The following is a 22,550-nucleotide window of genomic DNA, read 5'->3' on the forward strand; positions in this document are numbered from 1 at the left end:
AAATTGGGACACTGAGAATTACAAATAAAAGGTATTGCAATTAGCTCACACAGGAGCTGTGGAACTTGAAGAACCCAAGTCACGAAGCAGAGCCACATTGAGAGAAGGCCCTCTTAAGTCTTCCTTCCGCTTAGGACTCCACAGGGAGTGTGGCTGCTCCCGTCCCTCTACTGGGTGATGGAATCATTTATCCCTGGGCCTCTCTGGCCAGAGCAATGTCTTCACCAGAAACAAGAAGTTCTGTGCCACAGCAAATTTCTGTGCTCATTTTGTATGTGAAAGTATCTAGGAAAATGCCTGATACATGAATTAATAACCTCACAAGTGTCAGTTTCCCTTCCTCCTGACCAGCTCCATTTTTCACCTCTTAGATTATCCAGGAGGGTAACTATCTGGGGGAACCACTCGGGAGCAGAGCTGGAGATGGGGAGGGGACAGAGACAGGGTTGTTAACTTCTGTGATAAGATGATAAGACTCATGGTACTCTTATTGTCTTTTTTTCTTTAATGACATGGAAAGCTTTTTTAAAAATGAAAAATGGAAAAATGGAAATGAAATAAAAAATAGGAATAGTTGGTGAGATAACCACTGACAGTGCAGGCAGGCAGTTCCTTCTCGAGCCACAGAAACCAAAGGGAACAGATATTACATTTGCTATCAAAAGAGAGCAGGCAGCACCAGGGGCTGGTAAACCCCTGGCATGATAAACATCGTCATGTAGGGTGGGTGCTCATGGGGAAGTCTCCGTTTAGGATCCCTTCTCTGGATGTTCAGTCAGTGCCACAGAACTTAACGTGTGCCTGCTTTCTTTTCAAAAGTTACAATCAGAAAAAACAAAAACCAAACAAAAACCAAACAAGAAAACCAAAACAAAAACCAAAAACCAAAAACCACCCAAAAAAGTTATGATCAGGATGAGTTGCTTGCTGCTTCTTATAGTTTTATGAGGACTGATTTTATTTTCAAACTAGACTGTAAAGAGCTCAAAGAGAATGGTCTTCTTTTCCTATAGTTTCTTCAACAATACCTCGCTCGATGAGCTCAATCACAGAATCTCAGAGCTGGAGGGCATTTTATGGCTAATCCGACTTGGATTTTATCCGATAACTCTCGTTCTGAGAATGCCCAGGAGGTGTGCCTTTTCCTGACGGAGAGGGAGTGGCGGGGTGAGCATGACACCTCTGGGTTCGCTCCAAGCAGTACTAGCCTAAGGGTGCTGCTCCAGCCAACAGCCCATGGGTTCATTCTGTAGGAGGTCGGGACCTTGTGGACGCTGCAGGAGCCAGGGAGGCGAGAGTGGCTGCAGCAAACTGGAGACCCAGCGCCACAGCTTGTGGAGAAGCTGGAGCGGGCTCTGGAATGGCTCGAGTAGGGCGGGCGGCTGCCTGGCTCTGCAGGCTGATGTGCTTTCCTGCCTTGGCGTGAACGTGCCCCTGGCCTGGTAGTGCAGTGGCTCCCACCCTGCCTCCGACAGCTAGGAGCCAGGGCTGAGTGTCTGCCTTCCGCTAGCTTCCATACAGGTGTGGGGGGCTCTGTGTGTGCCCCATTGTTCCACAGCACCACCCTCCCCCAGCTGGGTGGCAGTGTGAATGGGCCGCAGCTATATTTAGAGTGAAACTCCTGGGGCCACCACAAAGGAGTGACTGCATCTTCAGGAGGGTGGTGGGCGGGAAGGGGACAGGGGAGCCAAGCTATTTTCAGAACACATGTCATTGCTGGCTACAGAGCAAGACTGTGGCCATAATGCCGAGGGAAACAATAGCTGTGGCCAGAGGAAGAGCCTGTTATGTTTCAGGTGGGATGTTTGCAACTGCTCAGGAAACCCGACCCCGCCCGACAGCAGCACAAATCACAGCAAAGCCTCGTGGAAGCAGGGGGGGGGGGAGGGGGAGGATTCACAGGGCCAGGATGAGGTGCCAAGAGGCCACGCCTCATGCCTAGAGGCGGATTTTCAGTGACTGGTTAGCCCTAGGGGCCTGATTAGGACTGAAACACCTCAGACCAACTGCCCAGACAAACCATGTACCTGGCACTCTGGTCTCCAGACACCTCCCAAGAATGGCAATGGGAATGAAAAGGACTCGGTCAGAAAGCATCCAGGTGGGCAGAACCGACCCAATGTGAAGAGGTGTCTCAGGCAACAGGCAAAGCCTGGGGTGAGCCAGAGAGCGTGGCCTCAAGGTCCCAGGTGGGCGGTCTTGGCCCCTCAGTATTCAGGGACTTGCCTGGGTGCCGTGGCTCCAGCTGCACAGGCCCGGAGAGCTGCCCACACCCCTTTTCTGACCTCCAGTCGGCCCCACTCACCAGCCTCTGTGCAAGGCCGGAAGCGGGGAGGGACAGGCTGCGGAGGGAGGCTAGGCCTCACCTCCCCCATCCCACAGATGAGCTTGGGCCCAGGGGTCTAGGTGGGAGAAGGGAAGTGGGGGTGTGGCTACAGCCCCAGATCTCAGTTGGACTTTATAGCCATCATGGGGGCCAGGAGGATTTTTTTCAACTCCATCTTCATATCCCCTTCCCCAAACATGTGTGGTTCCTGTTTTGCTGCATCTGTAAAAGGCGCCGGGAGCTGGGGACTTGCCTTACACCTCTCGGTTAACACCCCTGGAGACTGATGGAGTTCAGAGCAGTGTAATTTACAGCCCATCTCTCCAATCTTAATTCACCCGATGCTCCTCTCTTCCTTATTGTATTAGTGTGACCCAGGTACCTGCCAACAATAATGGCCTCTCCAGCTAGGAGCCTCTCCCCCACTCCCAGGACAATTTATACCTTTTCCTTGGGATTTTCCCCCCTTAAATTAAACAAAAAGAGGAAAAATAAGAAAAGGTTAACATGGGTTTGGAGTGCTGCAGCCCCGTGGTTCTGGGCTGGGAGCCAATGGCCCGAGGGCACACACATGTGTGTGCTCTCCCAGAAGGGCCTTCACCGGCCCTGTTTTACAGCCACCTCGGCACAGACTCCAGGGTTCACGCATATGGCCAGACAGATGTGTCTGGCTTACGTTCAAGGCTGGAAAATGAAGAATTATGGAAGTGAAGGGCCCCGGGCATTAAAAGGGGGGGGAAGGAAGGGGGGAATTTTTCCTCTGCTGAGAAATCCTCCTGTGGCTGTGAGGCTGGAGGAAGAAGGCTGACAGGAGGCAGGGCCGCCAGCAGTGGTGCATGTGGGGCCTGTTCTTAAAGGGGCCACAGCAACCCAAACCCCAGCTGGCCCATAGCAGGCCTGTGGTGCCCAGGCCCGAGCAGCCTGCTCTGAAGGAGGTGACGGGGGAACAAAGTTCCCGAGCAGGGGCAGCCCCAGGCACCAGACGTCAAGCAAGATTCATACAAGACCTCCGGTTTGCAATGCACTGCCTGTTGCTGGAGAGGCCAAGCTGAGCAAGGCGCTCTTGACGAGGCCATGTCCCCGTGGCATGTGCTCCCACAGCATCCTGTACTTCCCTTTGGCCACAGTGCACGCTGACGCCTCAAATCACTGGCTCCTCCATTCACTGTACACCCTGCACCTTCTGGGGCGGGACTTCTTTGGTTCGGTCCTGTGTCCCCCGACCCCTAGCCTAGCAGATGCTCCACTACCACTTATTACACACTGAGATGGAGACATGGTACTTGCTTCTAAGGAGTTCACAGTACAACAGTGGGGGCGGGGTGGGTGGGGAACACGTCCAGAAATAACTGTAATACGAGACATGATACAAGTTTCAGAAACGAAGCATAAATCAGTGCCACAGGAACACTGAGCAGAGAGGGATGAATTCCTCCTGAGGGGTATCAGGGAAGGCTTCACTGGGGAGATGAAGTTTCATCTGAGGACTGAAGGAAGACTAGAGTTTCAACAGGTAATGGGAAATGTGGAGCAGGAAAAGGGTATTCTGGTCTGCGGGAACAGCATGGACTGAGACCCGAGAGTGGGACAGGGTAGAGCACGTCAGGGGACAGTGAGAGGAGAGGACGGTTAGTGTTGTGGTCCGGGCAGAAGGGCACTAGTGTCTGGACAGGCACTTTACACGCACTGTCATTCTGAGGTAGGTGCTGTTACCACTTTCGTTTCATAGATGAGGAAACAGTTTTAGAGAAGTTAAATAATTTGCCCAATGCCACACAGCTCGTAAGGCTCACGGGCGAGAGGAGAAGAGGCTGAGAAAACATTGGGAACAGACAAGAAAACCTTAAATGCCATAGTAAGGAATTAGATTTTACTAGTGAAGCAGAGGCACAGATGATTTCTGAGCAGGGGAGCAGTTCTTTTGGGAAGAGAAGGATGACCACACGTGAGGTGCCCTGGAGGCAGCGAGGATCCTGGTGTGCGGATGGCACGTTCGCAGACTACCGAGTAAACAGCACCCCCTGGAGTTGTGCAATGCGTGGGCTCTGACTGCTCTAATCCAAGTCAGTACATGGCCTAGAGCAGCAGCTGTGGCAATGGGAACAGACAGGAGAGAAGGGAACAAATGAGCAGAAGGGGTTAAAAGCCAGTGAGGAATTTAAGAGGATTGTCTAGTTGCTACTGTCTATTAAGTCACCGAACAAATATCTGCTGAGTGCCAACTCTGCACACTGAGACTAAGAAGTGACAGGAAGGAGGAGGCCAAGAAGAGAATGGTGGTGAGGAAGCCTAGGAGGGAGGTGTGGCCAACAGAGGGCTTGCTTGTGCTCGACTGCGGCTGCAGGAAGGGGGCTTCAGGGCCTAAAGCTACAGGGACGTCAAGTATGACGGGGATCGAGACTCGATGAAGACAGGTACTTGGTGACTTCTGACACCACAGTTTCCATAACTGCTGGGTTGAGGGTCAGGACATGGAGGCGGCAAGTATAGACAGAACCTTTGGAAAGACTGATGGTGAGGAAGAAAATAACCACAGGACAGGAAGAAAGACAGCCTGAGGATGAAGCTGCCTTGCAGGCCACAACAGAGGGTTACACACAGACCCTAGAAGGGCTGAGGAGGCAGCCACACCATGACAGTGACCTGGTAGGAGGTACCACACACTTGATTCCAACCAGCCAAGGGACATGAATACCTCAAGAGCAACAGATCCCAAATGGTATTCATTCCCCTTCCCGGGGCAGAGTTCTGCTCGGTGTTTAGACAAGTATCAGGCCACAGTGACCACTTACGGAGCACACACCGTGTGCCATTCGTTGTGTTACGTGCTTTACACGCACTGGTTCCTGTAGGCCTCACGGCAATTCGAGGAGGCAGGCGCTACTACCACTTCCATCTTACAGATGGGGAAACGGGCTCTGAGAAGTTAATGTCCCTGAAGTCACAAAACCAGTAAGTGGTGGAGCCCAAGAATGTGATCAGGTCTGCCTGACCACAGAACATTAAGCCCTGTGGCAAAGGCAAGGGGCGGCTGAAGCGAGGACTGGAAACAAGACATTCCTAAAGAGGCCCGATGCTTCCCCATGCTTACGGTCTTTAAAGTCTTTAAAGGGAGGAACATGACTGGCTCTTCGCTGTCTGCCCTGAGCCCCAGGTAAGAGGAAGTGAGCTTATACAGTGTAAAAGGACAGACTTGGGAGAGCCATAGAGAAAAACTTGCCGCAAGTGCAGGTACGAGTCCACAGCAGAGCTGGTGGTGGAGGAACCGCGTGTGGAGATGAAGTGGTTTCTCTCCGGGAGGGTTTAGTGTGTCCTGTCCAGAGGGGCTCAGCCATTACACTCGGAATCCAGATAAGCAGACTGTGGCTATGACATTCTCTTCCCTGAGAAGTGGTGTTCTCAACAGAGCACCTATGACCTCTCCAGGAGTGCCTGGATAAGGTTTAAGGGGACTCTGAAACCCTGAAATTGTGTGGAAGATTGTATACGTGTAGGTGTGTATTCACAGATCATCACTGGAGAAGAAGCTTTCAGCAGATTCTCTGAGAAGAACCTGCTTCTGCCTTGGAGTCCACGAGAAGGGAGACTCCACGCACCAAAAATGCTACCAGAATTTGGTGATGGAGAAAGAAAATGGGTGGGACCAGTAAGGACACTGCAAGACCGTCTCTTCCTGAGAGGGTCCTTCTTATCCCTACTTGTGACTCACACTACCCCCCCACCCCCACCCCATGCCCTACACAGCCACCACCCTGATGGGAACCACCCTCCCCAGGCAGGCCCCACCTGGATCTTTTCTTGGCGACGCTGCTGCTCAGCTATCTTCCTGGCCAAAGCCAGCTTCTTGGCCCGAAGTTCCCTGATGTCATCCTCACCCCCGCTGCCTTCGGCCTCTGAATCTTCCTCAAAGTCTTCAATCACCACGTCCTCCTCCTTTGGGCGGTGGAGCAGACCAGGGGAGAGAGGAGACTGTGAGCCCATGGCCCTTCCCAGCCCCACCCTTCTGTCCTCCTAGCACTCCCAACTCCATGGAAAGAATGGCCTTTCCTTACAAAGGACCCCAAGGTGTGTGCTTCCTTCAACTCAGGCAGAGAGGGAGTCGACAGAAGCTGCCACCTTGCCCTACAGCAACTGCTCCCTTTTGCACTCCAGGCTCTTTCCTCTTGGAGAGTCATATGTCCACAGGAGAAGTGACTCACACACACATATACTTCCATGCTTATACACACAGCTCTCCATTCTCCTTTGCACACACTCACCAAGTCTTGCTTAGAACATATTTTCCTTTTGAAATCACCAAAGGGGAAAACAACAGAGAAAGCTGAACCACTCAATTTAGACCTAATTCCTGCTAATGATCTGATAGGAATCAATTCTGGCCAAGAGCTGTGAGTTAGGCGTGGAAGCTCCCCTGCCCCCGAGATAGCTTCAGGGAGCAGATGCTGTAGCTCAGCAGACCTTGCCCTGGTTTCTTTTTAAGACCACAGCCTGGCGGTGTGGGGGCTGCTGAGCCCCATTACAGGAATTCACATGACATGACCTTGCTCGGCTGCCCCCTCGGGTCTGGGCAGACTAGGAGATGGCTGGCTAGCTTCAGGAGCCTCCTGCCAGGCTGGTGGAGCCTTCCCCAGGGATGGCCCCTCCCCGCCTGCAGCCTCAGCTCTCAGAAGCCCCCACTCCCCGGGTGGTCCCAGGCTCCATTCCTCACTCTCTCACTTCTGACCTTGGTCAGCAGAGAACATGCAGCTGCCCAAGACAGTGTCCTCTGAGGGACAGCATTAGCATGGGTAACACGGAGTGATTTAGTAGGAGAAGATTCCTGTGTTTCTAACTAGATGATGATAATAATGACAATGATTATGACAATAACAGCTACCATTTACTGAATGCTTATTGTTGGTCAGATAACTAGGCTAAGTGTTTTTCATGTATCAACTCATTTAATACTCACGATGGTCTGTGAAATAGGTGTCGCTATCATCCCTACTTTATAAATGAGTACACTGAGGTTTAGAGAGTTAAACAGTTTGCTCAAGGTCAAAGGTAATAAGTGGCAGATCAGGGATTCAAATTCCAGTGGGACTGACTCCAAAGTATGTGATCTTACCAACAAGGTTGGGGTCTTGAATCTAGACAGTAAGGCCAGACCAGCCCTGAATGGCTCAGGCTTCCACTAAGCCCACCCAGGACCTGTTCATTAGAGTCTTGCTCTCTCCTCTAACTGTCCATCTCAAGATGATATTCTGAAGGATTCTTTGGGCTGAAAGTGGTTGGTATAGTGTGTGGGTGCATGCTTTTGTCTTGGGAGCAAAATCTAGGGGGGTAGGAAGACAGGTGTTTTGGTAGCATCTCTAAGGAATGGGACTCTCTTCTGCTCATGAAGAATGATGCCTGAGGAAACAAAGAATCACCGTCTCCTTCTTCCTCCCCCAACCAGCTTCAGTGATCCAATCTTTCAGTTTAGGGAGAGACGGGGGTCTCAGGATGGGGTTAGAATTGTCACTATCCAAGAAGTCTCAGGGGTCTGGGACGCTGTCCACAGTCACCATGCATCTGACGACCCACAGACTATTCATTTCTGGGAGGCCCAGGCCATGAGGAGGAAGACTCGGTCTACACATTTGCTTCCTTGTTCGTGAGGTTAACCTGGACCAGAGTCAGTGGGACAGGATGGCTAACTAACCTGTTGGGGGAACACTGCCTCTGCCTGCTCTGATCAGAGATCCACAGGGTTATCACGGGGCTTGGAGTAAGCTTGACTGAGGTCAAAAGGGGGTCAGTGAGGCTTGTCTGAGGTTCACTCAGCTCTCACAGCAAACGAGGAAGTGTGGGGTTATGAAATTACAAAGACCAGGGTAAGCAGGGTTTCCCAGGGGCCACTAACATAAAGGAACCCAGGAGGCTCGTGGGAAAAGGAAGAAGTGGGCAGCATGGTGTGGGTCATAACCTTTGTTTGGTCAATAAGCCTCAGAAGGAGAGAGAGAGTGGCACAGCCAAACTCTGGGCCTGGAGAGCTGGTCTGATCCTCCTAAGAGTGGAGGAGGCCCCCCTTGGCATTTACATTGTGCCCTTCTCTCCGGGCCTCACTTGAGGTGAGATTTGGTACCGGATTTGGTACTGTGGGCTCCACCAGCCAGAGGACATCTCTCACAGCAGTCCTGGATGCTGGCCTTGCTTACTTTCCACTGTCTGCCTCAGCCTTGAAGTGTGGGTGAGACAGCTGGCTGAGGCGCTGCCCCACCCATGCTTCCCTGCACAGCACCCAGGGCTTGGGTGGCATGCTCCGTCCCACCTCAAGCCTGGACACCCCGATGGCTTTAGCAACCCACCGCCTCCTCCCATACTGACAGCTCATTCTTTCCCGTTATTCCCTGCCCAGGTTTCATCTGGAGTCTGGAATCATGGGCTCAGCTTTATCCCTGGAACCACCTCTGTCCTGGAAGCTGAGCCCTGTGTCATCAGGGGTGGGGTGGGGTTCTCCAGCTATTCTAATGAAGCCAGTCCAAGACTCTGCTGCTCTGAAGACTCTGAACCAAAGGTGGCCACTCTATCACTGCTTCAGATCACAAACGACAGCTTCCAGCTGACATCTGGCTTCCCTGGCCTGTTGCTGATTTCATCCCTGCACCCCACCCTGCTCCACCAGGCGCTTGAGACTGCTGTGGGCCAAATGACTGTGTTGGCCTACGGGTGACCTGGCCTCTGGCTACAATCACTTCCGTCCCTTCTTGAAGTCCCACGTTCCTTCCCACCTAAGTCTCCTCTGTCTTTAACGCTGCAGAGGAAAAAAAGGAGAGTCAACCTTCAGGCATAAGTGAGCTGTGTGTGTGTATACACCCAGACAGAGCTACCCACACCCAGACAGACAGCAGGGCAGCTGGCAGCGATAGGAAACGCATGCATGTGCCATCACCACCACACACTCACATTTACTCAGAACCCACAGCCAGCAGGGCAGCCGGCGGCAGAGTTCTGTTTCAACTAACACACAAACCCAGCACACACAGACCTGTGACAACAATCCCCCTCAAGAAGACACATACGTGGACAGGAGGGCAACCGGTGGTGGGGCTTAGCAGGGGTGTGTACACGGTCTCGTGCGCACGCGCATACACACACACATATACACATGGTCTGGAGTGAAGCAAGGGCTACAGGAACAACCAAGGGCAAACAAACAAGAGGAGAATTCCTTAATCACATCAGGATGTGCAGGAGGGAGGGAGGGAGGGAGTGAGCGAGGGAGGGAGAGTAGGACGGGGGAGGGGGTGATTTTCCACACGGGGCCAGCAATGTCAGCTCTTCCTGTACGTGTGCTGGAGGCTGGAGTTCAGGCCTGTGCTGCGCTGAGCTCCACACATCTATAAACTTGATCCTCAGCCTGAACCCTAACACCCCCCACCCCCAACTCCCTTTCCTAAGCCTCCCGAGCTGCACATTATTAAACTCTTTCTTTCCCTCCCTTCTCCTCCAATGCAACATTAAAAAGAAGCATCTGGAACTCGTAGCAGAGTGAGATGGAGACACTGGGGTGGGACTGGCAGGAAGGGGCACCAGCAGAGTGCACTCTTGAGAAGTTGGCCGGTCACGTCCACATCCATACTGCTGTGAGCGGTTATAAATAACCAGGGTAAGAGCAGCAGCCATGGGCAGAGCAGGGTTGGGGGTGGGGAGGGGAGCCTTCCCTCTGCCACAGCGGGCTCTCCCCGCATAGTACCTCATCTTCCAGTTGTTTTCCCTCTTGGCTTCCCATTTCCTTTCCCATGGTGTCTGGGACGGGTGCCACTGACACATATTTTCCACCCTTGAATGCCAGCAGAGGCTCTTCTTGTCCACAAAGGGCTTCCAGAAAATACTTCAGCACTGTGACCCTTTTGCAGTCGGCTGCAATAACCTACAGGGCGAGAGGGAGAGAAGCAAAACAGCATTTTCTGAAAGGGAAGATGAAGATGACAGGCACTGTTTGCTGGCAGAGGGGCACGTGACAAGTGTGTCAAAGTTACCCGACAAGGCTGTGGGGTGAACGAGCGGGAGTTTGAGCGTGTGTGAGACTGTGAAGGAGGGCCGGGGCAAGGGGGTTGAGGTCAAGGTCCTCTGGAGGAAGAGAGCACCACTACCTCTCTTAGGTCATCTCTGGGGGAGCAGACAACCCCACGATCGAGGCCCTCTGGGCTTTGCCTTTCTTCTACTGAGGTCCTGATATAAAAAAAGAATACACTAGATTCTTCTAAGTTTAGCATTTAATTGATAGAAGGGAGGAGGGAGCACAGAACACTGGCTTTCACAGAATACAGCTTCCTGGTACCCTCACGGCCACTCCATTCTCCTCCCAGCTCCCCTCTCTCTCGGTTCCCAAGAGGAGCCCTTCTAGCCTGAGTGCAAAATGAATGATGAGGGCTTTCTTGGCTGTTTCATTTCAGCTAGATCACTTCAGGCTTCCCCTGACAGGTTCCTGCTCCACCTAAGAGCTTCTCGTGCTCAAGAGACTGGGGCCAGGCAGGAAATTGTTGTCAGGAGAAGGGAGACAGGCAAAGCAGGTAGGGGGTGTTTCACCAAAGCTCTGCTCCTCCAGGGGTCCACGCCATCCTGCTCCCATGTGGCCACATCAGCACATAAGCCAGTGCTGTCAGAGAAACTGGGGCTGATTTAGCTGAAATGAAATTCAATATCTTGAGCAATCGTCAAATTTGTAAGTGTCTCAGAGGAAGTTTCCGTAGTCACTCTGTCTGGGGTCCTTCTCCTGTGAGACCACACAGGTGTGTCCTCACCTGTAAACCCGTCTGCATTGCTGGCACCCTCGCATGCCCTGCTCTTCATCTCTGGCCTCTGGGGTCCTTTCCTCCTTACTGGCAGGGCACATACCAAGGAAGAGGAGGAGCCCTGCTTGATCTGGAGCTTGGAAACTGGTGAAGGCCATCACTGCCTCATCAGCACTAACCTTAGCCCCTGGAGAGTGCCCTCCACCATGCTTTCCCATTCCAGACCACGAAAGGGACCTCTACGTCTGTATCACATAGTAAAGTACAAACTTGGAGACTGGCTTTGGTTGTTTGCTCCTTGTTTTACAGGTGCATATGCCCCTCACCTGGACAATAACCCCACTGGTAGCAAAGGGATACATCTTGCACTTTTTGTGCTTCTCTACCAGGGGGTGCTAAGGGCAAGTGGGGTGCACAGGAGGCTCGCAGTAAGGACCGACAGGCGCAGGGGAACATGAGGCAGGTGTGATCCAAGTCTTCCAGGACACTGTGGAGCTGAGCGCTACTGTGCCAGCTGGCTGGCCAGGGCAAGTGCAGCACACACCAGTCAGCTGTGACTCCAACTCTGTGACTCTATCCTTTGTTGCCTCTCCCAGCCAAACCTGCTATTCTCCCTGCCTATGAGTGCCCCCTGCTCACCCTCACCAATGGCCCTGGTAGCTTTATAGGCCTGAATCTCAGGCTAAGTCTCGACCACCTCCACCTGAGAAGCTGACTTAACAGGTGCTCAGCTACCCAGCGAAAGCTTAGGAAAGGACAGCCATCTTGAACTTGGGGTGCCAGGTCCTGGACTTGGGCCAGGGCAGGTAGCCACAGGTTCCACTGCGTGTGTTTGTTCAAACATGTCATGAGAAAGGCTAGGGAATACAGAAGCAGGGGCTAAAAAGCATTAAAGAACAGAGCTGCAGTGAGTAATGGCCTGGCAGGCAGCACGCACAGTGGCCTCCCTGCATCCCCAGCCTCTCACTTGCAGAGGAAACTTCTGCATTTCCACAAGACTGCCAGTTTCCTCTCTGTGGTCTAATTTTAACCACCTTGTCGTTACAGTGTGTGTCAGCCACCTGACCCCACTATGACCTCTGACCTTATGCCCCAGCTACTGCTTGCACTATGGAGAATTATGTAATGGGTCCAGGACTTTCCTTTTCAGTGTGAGGCTGCTACCAGTGAATGGAGAGGAGGTGGGGGTTAAGGGGTGAGAGGAAGACAGAGGAAAAGCTTGCCATGGTCCTTGGCATCACCTGGATGGTAAGGCGTATGCCAGGACTCTTGCTGAATATGCAGCAGAAATGTGCCCAGAAGAGCAGAGCATGTCCATGGCTGTGTGTGCCCGCTGATAGGCAGTGAGAAGAGTTCCTGCTGTTTACAGCATGGGCTTGGTGGCATGCTCAAAGGCTCAGGAAGAAAGTGTGATTAGTGGCCAAGAGGGAGAAAGGGCACATTATGGACGTGGGACTCCTGAGATGGGGATTTCCAGGGCACAGCAGGGGGGCCCCAAGGATGCAGACATCCTGAGTCTGCCTGCAGCACATCCTTAGGGGATCAGTGGAGATTGTCATTCACATGGACACAAAAGCAAAAAGGCGTGCGTGTCCGCCCCCCCCCCCCCCGCCCCCCCTTTTTGATTGTCCCTCTAATGTTTAGAAGGAACAAGGTTTCTTTGGGGATTTTGTCTGCTATGGCCAGTTAGTTCCTTCCCTAGGGCGAGGGCACTCCTGGCTGATTCTCAAAAGGGTTTCGATCCACTGGGATCTCTGAGATGCCACTAAAAGATCTAAAGAGAATTCTAGGTGTCTGCAGGGAGACAAGCTACCCAGCCTTTTGGAATTGCAAACTCCCTCCTTTGCAATCCAACTAGCAGGGAGGACAGCCAAGGTTGTGCTGTCTCCTTAGGTTTCCAAAGTGAGTGAGAAATGGGCCTCTAGCTATTTAGTAGATGGGGGAACTGAGAGAGAAAGTCTAGGGCTTGCCCAGGGGCATAGAGAAACTTCTGTCTCCAGCCTTCTGGCCTATCTGGTAAAGCATTCCACTTTAAGGCCAGAGGAATGAGCCCAGCAGAATGAGGACCACAGTTCTCTTGGTCCTGTAGTTTACAAGAGGCTTATGGGAATATTCTCCCAGACAAAGACTCCAGCACTTGAGTTGGGGAAAAAGTTTAAATGTGGTTAATAAGGGACACCGTGATGGAAGAAGCCCTTCGAACCACCCATAAAGAGCCAACTCCAAGATGCTCTTTGGCTGGCCAAGAAGGACTTCCTGGTAGGACAGGGGTTAAAGCTGGGCTCCCTGCTTGGAGAGGAAGGAGTCCAGCTGAAGTCTATGACATAATCCTCACAACAGCTCTGTTCATGAGTACATTTTTCCGTTCTATATCAATGAAAAACACAGAATGTAAGCGGCCTGTACATTGCAGCTCTGGGCAAACTCTAGATTCTCTAGAGGAGACAGAGCTGGGCAGGGGAGGCCTCCGTCATGGGCTGTTAACAGGCTAGAGGTAAGTAAAAGGGCTGCTGGCCAGGGACTACCCCAGGGAACCTGGGACCCAGCACCTTCTCAGTAGCAGTTCTGGCCCTTCTGGAGGGAGACTCACTGTGTGGGAGATTACCAGGAACTCCAACACTGATGGACAAAGTGTCTCACACAAATCACTCTAGTCAGCTTTGAAAAGAAAACTGGGGTTTTAGGTCAGGGAAGAGCTAAAAGAAAGGCGCCCAGAGAAAGCCCCTTTCCGTTCCCCTGAAAACCATCTGAGGCAGCGTGCCCCACCAGTGGGAACTGAAACCTCTAGCTTCAGGGCTCCGGTTATCACTGGATCAGGTCCACACGCAAAGAGCCAAGCAGAAAGGAGGACTGAAATCAAGATGTGGCAAGGCCACACAGGAGTCTGTCCTGTCACAGGCTCAGTTCCTTAGAGGTATAATGAGAGCATGCATGGGGTAAGTGGAGCTTGGAGCTATGTGGAAAGTTAGGTCTTGTGGAAAGCAGGAAGAAACCTCTAGGTCAAGAGAGAAGAGGGAAGGCAAACTGAGCTACTGGTCTGGGGTACCTTAGGTGGGGTTGATAAGCAAGGAGTGGAGTGTTCTACAGCCACTTGGCAGGAGACAAGCCCGGCCTGGGCAGAGATGCCCTGGAAGGAACAGAAAAAGAGATCTGTCTTATGGACTGTGGGGGAGGGCAACAGACAGAGAAAAGGAACTGAGCACCAGGTACCACAGACTGACTGATGTCCTCTGAGTTGCAAGACTCAACACCTCAGAGCTGCCACAGAGAAGGGAGAACACTCCTCCCTTCCCTGCGCCCGTGTAGCCAAGAGAGCTCTGAGAACCAGGCCTCTGGATGCAAGTTCTAGGGAATGAGGCACTCACTCCATCTTTATTGGGGTCCCTGTTATCTCCAAACGGGCCTCTTGGAAGGCACAAGCACAACAGGGGCTGGTTTGATTTTGTAGTTTCTTTTGTCTGAACTCTTGGTTTGGGGGAACCAGAATTTAAACCCGTACTATCGGCCAGTTCTCTGTTTTTTTCTGGTCTTAAAAAGTCCTGCTTGCTACTGCTCCTCTGGTTAAAGAGAAAAAATCACATGGGTTTTCCTCTACAAACTGAAGTTTACAGGTTGTTTTTCTTGTTTCTCTAAATGGAGCCAATTATTCTCACATTTGTTGAAACCTTCAATCAAATTTTATAGCTTGTTAATTTTACAGAATGTCCTTAGAGCAAATAAGATGCAGACAGAAAGTGAAGTCTTGCGGAGATTATTAAGAAAGCTTAAAATAGCCTGCAAATCCACCACCAAGGCTGGTGAATATAGGCTGTTTGGCTGGCTTCTGAGGTCAATTAGCAATGGGTTAATTATCATCTTTAATAAGCCAAGCCTACAGATTGGCTACAAGAAGCTAAAGTCAGACTGAAGTGTTTTCACAAACTGGGAACCTCTGGTTATTCACGACTCACCCTCACAGGAGACTACAGGGTGGGAAGGACAATTCTGTAGTGGCCAAGGGTGGGTCAGCCTACAAAGAGGCCTGCCAATGAAAGTTCAGACACAGGGAATCCTCTGGAGCTGGGAGGACAGAGGAAGTGGTTCATTCACATTCCTAGAGGGAGGGGTTTCCAGGCAGGGAGCGGACTCCAGAGGCAGGAGGGAGCTGGCCATAAGGACGCACATTCACTCTGAAGACACAGGGAGTAGCTTACGATGGGGAGACAGACATTCGCAGCCTACCTGAAATCCGAGTGAATTGGTACTGGACTATGAGAGATGGTGGCGGGTCAGAGGGGAAAGAAAGGAAGAACCTGTGCAGGTGCTGAATGACAAAGGGGACAGAGGGAGAAGAGGCACGGGTCCCTATGCTAGACACATAACCTGAAAACCCCTGGGCACACTGTCAAGGGAATCACTCAGCACTTCACCATTTCCCTATCCCTGCTGCAGCGGGGCCCCATTTCTATGCAACACAGCTAAATGCAGGCCTCTCCTGCAGTCACTTTCGATCCCAATGTCCAGACCCAGCACTCCTTAGTCCTATATGGTTAGTCTGTGTTAGTTGAGAGATCAATGAATCACAAAATGAGATGTTAACATCGACCAGCCCACAGCAGTCACCCCATTCCACATGTCTGGTCCCAACAGCTGTGTTTTTTTCACAGTGGAGGCAATGGGGGGCGCTACCCATCAGCTGACAACACGCAGATGCCTGTTCAGAGTGGTATGGCAGCCGCTCGCCACACCCACCTCTACTGTGTGTGTGTGTGTGTGTGTGCACGCGCGCGTGCATGTACTTGCACCCCTGCACTGCCCTGAAGTCTCCTAGAGAGGGATGGGTGGGAACTGGAAAATGGTTAGGTAGAAGACTTCAGGGACAGGGAAGAGGCTACCCTAATAGTCTTACTGTATATTCCAAAAGGTGCAGGTACCTGGCTACTGGGAGGGAGATTATGTTCACCCTGGAGGGAGAGTCGAGGGAACAGAATTGTGGAGCATACCCTGGCACTGAGAAGGTAAGTACAGTAGAAACAATGGGTCTATTCTGGAAAGAGGCAAGTTGAGGCAATAAACAGGGTTGATCGAGAGCCTGGGCTTCACAGTCAGAGAGACCTGAGAGACTTGTCTTAACTACGACTTCCTAGCTGTGTGTCTACAGACAAGTTACTTAGCATCTCTGAGCCTCTGTTTGCTCAAGTTGTTCTGAGGTTTAAAAGAGATAATGCATTATCAAACATTCAGCAAGATGCCCGGGCCAAGTGCTCAATTAATGAATGGCTGTTCTTTTTTCTTCTTCCTTGCTGCCTCACTCTGCTCAGACATGCGTGGAAGCCAGACTCAGAGGTAATGAAGAAGGAAACATGGGGCTGGCACTCCTCTGGAATGTTCACCTGGCTGTTGAGGCTGCTGGAATATCTTACTCAGAACTAAGGTGCTGGATCCAGGCTGCTGGGTAGGCCACTTGGTGGAAGCAAGGCCTGGCCTCTCTCTAGCTGTCCCTCCTCCTAATCTCCACAGAGATTCTTAGGCCTAACCATAGACACGCATTCTGTGGGACTCTAGAGAGGCCTCAAGGACCTGGGCTTTAGGATAAACACACACAACAGAACTAAAATCCTGTACTGAATATCAAGATTGCCTTGTCCATCTAGCTACTTCATACTGGGGTTGTGTGGTGGCTTTGTCTTTTTAGCACTATCCTCCTTAAATGAGACCCAGCTGGATCCTTGCTCTAGGTTCCTCAATACAAAAGAAATGATGAGAAAATCCCCAATGTGGCATTTTCTACCCACCTGAATTTCCTGAGCTTGGAATTCTGAGCAAAGCCAGAGAGAGGAGTCTGGATTTTCCTGTGTAAAGTACAGCTTGCTCTTCTCCAACGGTTCCCTCGTGGAAAGAAACTATTCTTTTCTAGAGCTCTGAGCTCCGGCTGTACGAGCAAGGTGCATTCTCAACATGAGCCCGTTGCAGAGAGCAAACTATAGGCAGCAGTAGCTTGGGCTGCAGTCCAATCCGCTTCCCCTGCAGAGTGCTCTGAGAGCAGCCACCCACATCGGCAGGAGTCAGGGGCGGATACTGGCACTGCCAACACAAGCCTTTCAGGTCTGGCTGGCTTCAGCTGGTCTGAAACCTGGAACACAGGCGCTGGGGCCCTCACTTACTGAACCAGCAGGGGAGGCTACAAGCTCAGCCCCTGGGGATGAAAGTCCTCATGTCTGTCTCAGTCTGCAAATACCCGCATGCAGTCTGTTTCTACACTGCCAGTTAGTTCTGGGCTAGGCGCACTTATCTTGGGCTCCAGTTATGCTGAGCTACATTCTTATTTGCTTCCAGATGGCCCGGATCAGGAGACCACCCTTTAGGTTTGTGTTCAGGTTCCTTCACCAAATTTGTTCCTAGTTTTATTTTATGTGTGTGGGGGAGAATACCCTCTCTGAGATATCTGCAGCACTCGACACACTTAGTCAACAGTCAATTCAACAAATATTTTCTAAATGCCTACTGTGTGCATTAGGCACTGTTCCAGGCCCTGAGGATTCAGTAGAAAACAAAGTCCCCGGTGGCTCCAGTGGGTGGCGGGTCACATTCAGATCAGGTATATGGAAGACTCTCTGCCTCTGTCCTAAGAGAGAAATCCGTCACCCTGGCCTTATGACCTGCAGCACGCAGGGTGGCAGAATCCTCATTCCTCTTCCCTCAAGGAGGAGGAAGAAACAGCCCCAGGAGACCTGGCACAGCGCTCCTTTATCCCTTTTAGGTGACGGGTCCTCAGGAAGTCAGGATGGAGAATTAATTCCCTCGGGCTCAGCCTCACTACTAGATGAAATCCCGATCTCTCTTAACGCTTTCCCTGACTTGTCTGAGCCCTCTGCCACCCACCGTCCCCTCCCCACTGTGTATCACCACTCTCCCTTCTTGCTATTATTCCCTAATCCTTAATTCAAGGCCCCAGGCCACCCTGTTTGATATCCCCCCACATGCTGTTGGCTCCCTTTTGCACCTCTGAGGCTTTGCTGTTATTCAATCAGTTCATTCCCTCGTCTTCCTTTATGTTTGATACAAAGTCTTTCTTAAGAAGTCTTACTCAATGTGCCAGCCCACTGCCCACAAATCTTTCCCAAGGCTCTACTATGTGTTAGACATTTTGGGCACATAAGGGAGAACAAGGCAGACGCCATCCTTGACCTCACAGAACTTTCAACTAGAGAGGGATTCCACAGCAACCTATGCTAACTCTCCCAAGTCCACAGGTGGTCCCTTCAGCACCTGTAGCCTAGGCCAACGCTTCATTCACCTTCTCTGACCTCACTAGCAGCCCTCAGCATGTGTACTGCTTCCACGAAGAGTCGCCTTTCAGAGCCACGCTGCCACAACCGGAACCTCCTCCATATCATCTCCCAGTGATCCAACCCTTCCCTGAATATTTCAAGTGGGGAGGATTCAAGACTGTGGATTTAAAACCATCAAATGCTTAAGAAACGTGGGAGTAATTTTTATTGTTACCTACTTAATGGATTTCTTTGTTTTTCCTGTTATCTTCCAGTATTGACCACGCTGTATGAAAGGTCTGTTACTATTCTGACTCTACAAGGGGGTTCATTTTCTACCAGGGAGCCTATTCCATTTTTGGACTTTTCTAATTGGTAGAAACGTCTATCTCTTTTAAGCCCAAATTTGCCTCCTGGTGCTTCTAATTCTGTTCCCGGGGGCCACATAAAAACCCCCAAGTTCTGCTTCTACCTGACTGGCCTCGGATGGTTTGAAGTCGATTGTATTATACCTTCCCTAGGCTGAACAGCCCCACTTCCTTCAACTGCTCCTCACTTCAACTGTCTCAACATCCTGCTTATTCTTTCACCAAGACTTTCACTGAGACTAATGTGTCTCTGAGAGCGAGTGCCCACGTGTGAGCCGGCAGCTGAGAACAGACGGAACATCTCCTCCTTGTTCCATTCTGGATACCTCCGTCCTATGAATTGATGCCAAAACTGTACTGGTTTTCTTGTTCACCACCTTGTACTAAGGACACATTGTGAGCTTTTTAATCAACAAATCCCCAAAGTGTTTCCACATAAATGGCTAAATAATCTCTCCCCCCACTAAGTGCAAGCCCTCCACTGTTCCCTTTTAAACATTCCTTCACTGAGGCCTCCCCATGCTATAAAAAAAACCCCGTTTACTTACGATTGTGCTGCGTGCTACTTGCTATGTGCAGCTGACTTTTTGGATAAGGTAGGATTCTACCTTTATTCCTAGTTGATTTCATCTTGTTGTTTACTTCTTTCATTGTAACCTATCAAGTTTTATTTGGATCCTACATTTGTCACCTGAGAATGTGTTCCCTCTCAAATTCATGACATCTACAAATCTGATCTGTTGATTTGTTAATGCTTCTCAGTATCTTTCTCCCATCAGTCTGTCCTGTTTTCTCCCCTAAGTAAGATTCTTGAAGGTAGGCACCATAATTTGTATACACACACACACACACACACACACACACACACACGTGTATTTAAAGAAAAATCTATCTGTAGCATCTAACACACACTGAGTACGTGGATAGTGTGGATGACATGATCACAGAGGGGAGACAGCCACACTGTACAGTATGTGAATCATACTTTGTGTTGTGCAACACAGACACCCTGGATAAACTCAGAGATGCTACTCTCTGCTTTGGACAGTGCTCCCCGTGGAGGTTTGGGCTCAATAAAACACAGGTACTCTCTTTTGACAGGTTGCCTACTGAGTTTTGGGTTTGAAATAAGATACCACAACAAGCCAAGCTCTGGGACGTTTTGCCTTGTCTTAACTAGAACTGTTGCCCCTGGACAGGGTATAACACATCTCAGCAAGGGGTAAGACCTAAGTTCTTCAAAGCACCAATGTGGTGCTCTGAGAAAAAAAACTGCAGCCATATCTCAAGAATCCTCATGGCATATTAAAAATATGGCACACTGGGGCGCCTGGGTGGCGCAGTTGGTTAAGCGTCCGACTTCAGCCAGGTCACGATCTCGCGGTCAGTGAGTTCGAGCCCCGCGTCAGGCTCTGGGCTGATGGCCTGGAGCCTGTTTCCGATTCTGTGTCTCCCTCTCTCTCTGCCCCTCCCCCGTTCATGCTCTGTCTCTCTCTGTCCCAAAAATAAATTAAAAACGTTGAAAAAAAAATTTAAAACCTAGAACACATATTTAAAAAAAAAAAAATATGGCACACAGAAATTCTGAGATTAGGGCTGAGGTAGAAGGCTGCTTTAAGTTGTATTTTCAGATTCTACACCCAGAGTCCTGAATCTTACACATGGCCCATGCCTCAAGCTTGGCTAACTAAAGCTAACTAACTAAAGTCCATCCATAGTTTGAGATAAGGTGTAAGTAAGGTAAATGTCTGGGATGCAAAAGAAATGCAATAAATATCAGTTTCCTTTTCTATACCTCTAAACACTAAAAAGCATTTTTTTTGAGAGACAGAGAGAGCGCAAGTGAGTGAGGGTCAGAGAGAGAGAGGGAAAGTGAGAGAAAGAGGGAGAAGTGGGGCTCACCCGAAGCAGGGCTAGAGCTCACTTGATGTGGGACTCGAACTCATGAACTGTGAGATCATGACCTGAGGTGGTCAGACCCTTAACCAACTGAGCCACCCAGGCACCCAACACTAAAAGCATTTATTTATTTATTTATTTATTTATTTATTTATTTATTTAATGTTTATTTATTTTTGAGACAGAGAGAGACAGAGCATGAACGGGGGAGGGTCAGAGAGAGAGGGAGACACAGAGCAGGCTCCAGGCGCTGAGCTGTCAGCACAGAGCCTGATGCGGGGCTCGAACCCACGAACCGTGAGATCGTGACCTGAGCCGAAGTCGGACGCCCAACCGACTGAGCCACCCAGGCGCCCCTAAAAGCAGTTTTAAAAACCACCTGCATCTTGGGCGCCTGGGTGGCTCAGTCGGTTAAGGGTCTGACTAGCTCAGTCATGATCCTGCAGTTTGTGGGTTCGAGCCCTGTGTTGGGCTCTCTGCTGATAGCCCAGAGCCTGGAACGTGCTTCGGATCCTATGTCTCCCTCTCTCTGCCCCTCCCCAGCTCTTGCTCTCTCAAAAATAAACATTAAAAAAAAAACAAAAACCCAAAAACAAAACAACCACCTGCATCAAAATCACATAGTGAGTCTGTTAAAAATGCATATTCCTGGATTCCACTTTGCACTAAATTAGTGTTTCTAGGGATAGGGGCTTGGAACGTGTACTCTAAATAAGCGAACACTGAAGTTTGAGAGTCAGGGCTTTAAAGGGTGGAAGACTACAGGAAGTCCCCATGGACCGTGAGATCATGACCTGAGCCAGAGTCGAGTTGGATGCTTAACTGACCGAGCCTCCAGGTGTCCTGGAAGCAGTTGTTGTTGCTGTTATTGTTATTATTTAAAGGTTCTACTTTCAAGTAATCTCTACACTCACAATCCCAGGATCAAGAGCTGCATGCTCCTCTGACTGAGCCAGCCAGGTGACTCTGAAGCAGCTACTATTACATTCAGGTACTGATTATAGAGAAGAAGAAACTGAAACTTGAGTAAATTAAATGAGATGTGAAGCCAGATGAAAGGAGTTCCTAGCCTTGTGTTCATGCCACCTCACCAGAGCCACTTCCTGGGACAGCTTTATGCCACAGGGCTTTAGCCATAACGACAAAATCCGCTGCGTGCTTCCTTCACCCTGACAGCTACAGCTAACGCTTAGTGAACGGCTGCTACATGCCAGGCACCGTGCCAGATACGGTCCATACACAACTCCTCTAATCCTCACGGCCCCATGAAGCAGGTGCTGTCATCATCTCAATTTTACAGACGAGGAAACCAAGGCACAGAGAAGTAACTTGCTCAAGGCTATACAACTAGTAAATGGAGGAGCTAAAATGTGCCTCTGCTCTTTTTTTTTTTTTTTTTTTTCAACGCTTTTTATTTATTTTTGGGACAGAGAGAGACAGAGCATGAATGGAGGAGGGGCAGAGAGAGAGGGACACACAGAATCGGAAACAGGCTCCAGGCTCCGAGCCATCAGCCCAGAGCCTGACGCGGGGCTCGAACTCACGGACCGCGAGATCGTGACCTGGCTGAAGTCGGACGCTTAACCGACTGCGCCACCCAGGCGCCCCCTCTGCTCTTTTTTTGTAATCAAGGTTTTAATTTTAATTACCCTATAGTTAACACACAGTGTTACATTAGTTTAGGTGTATAGTACAGTAATTCAACAACACCGTGTATGTTATTCAGGGCTCCTCATGGTAAGTGTACTCTTTAATCCCCATCCCCTATTTGCTCCGCACCCACCCGTGTGCCTCTGCTCGTAACCAGTGTTCCAACTGCCTGCAGCTCTCCATGAACCCAGAAGGTTTACCTGTGCTTCAGGCAGAGATTCTCACAATCCCTGCAAGGGGAAAAGTCTGATTTCGTACAGAAACTCAAAGCGGGCAGTCTCTTGACGCTCACTGCTTG

The 22,550-nt window shown here is 50.5% G+C and overlaps 1 protein-coding gene across 3 annotated transcripts in view; it reads right to left on the reverse strand.

Annotated features, from left to right (window-relative positions):
• SMG6 (SMG6 nonsense mediated mRNA decay factor) overlaps positions 1-22,550 on the reverse strand; it is a 229,553-nt gene that overhangs the window by 12,399 nt on the left and 194,604 nt on the right. For all 3 annotated transcript variants that reach the window (XM_058704761.1, XM_058704762.1, XM_058704763.1), the window contains exons 14-15: positions 10,044-10,220; positions 6,113-6,259 (exon numbers count right to left, since the gene is read on the reverse strand). In XM_058704761.1, the coding sequence (XP_058560744.1) occupies positions 6,113-6,259; positions 10,044-10,220 (324 nt within the window). The remainder of the gene's footprint in view (positions 1-6,112; positions 6,260-10,043; positions 10,221-22,550) is intronic.

The sequence above is a fragment of the Neofelis nebulosa genome, chromosome 16 (assembly GCF_028018385.1).
Source record: "Neofelis nebulosa isolate mNeoNeb1 chromosome 16, mNeoNeb1.pri, whole genome shotgun sequence".
Lineage (NCBI taxonomy): Eukaryota > Metazoa > Chordata > Mammalia > Carnivora > Felidae > Neofelis > Neofelis nebulosa.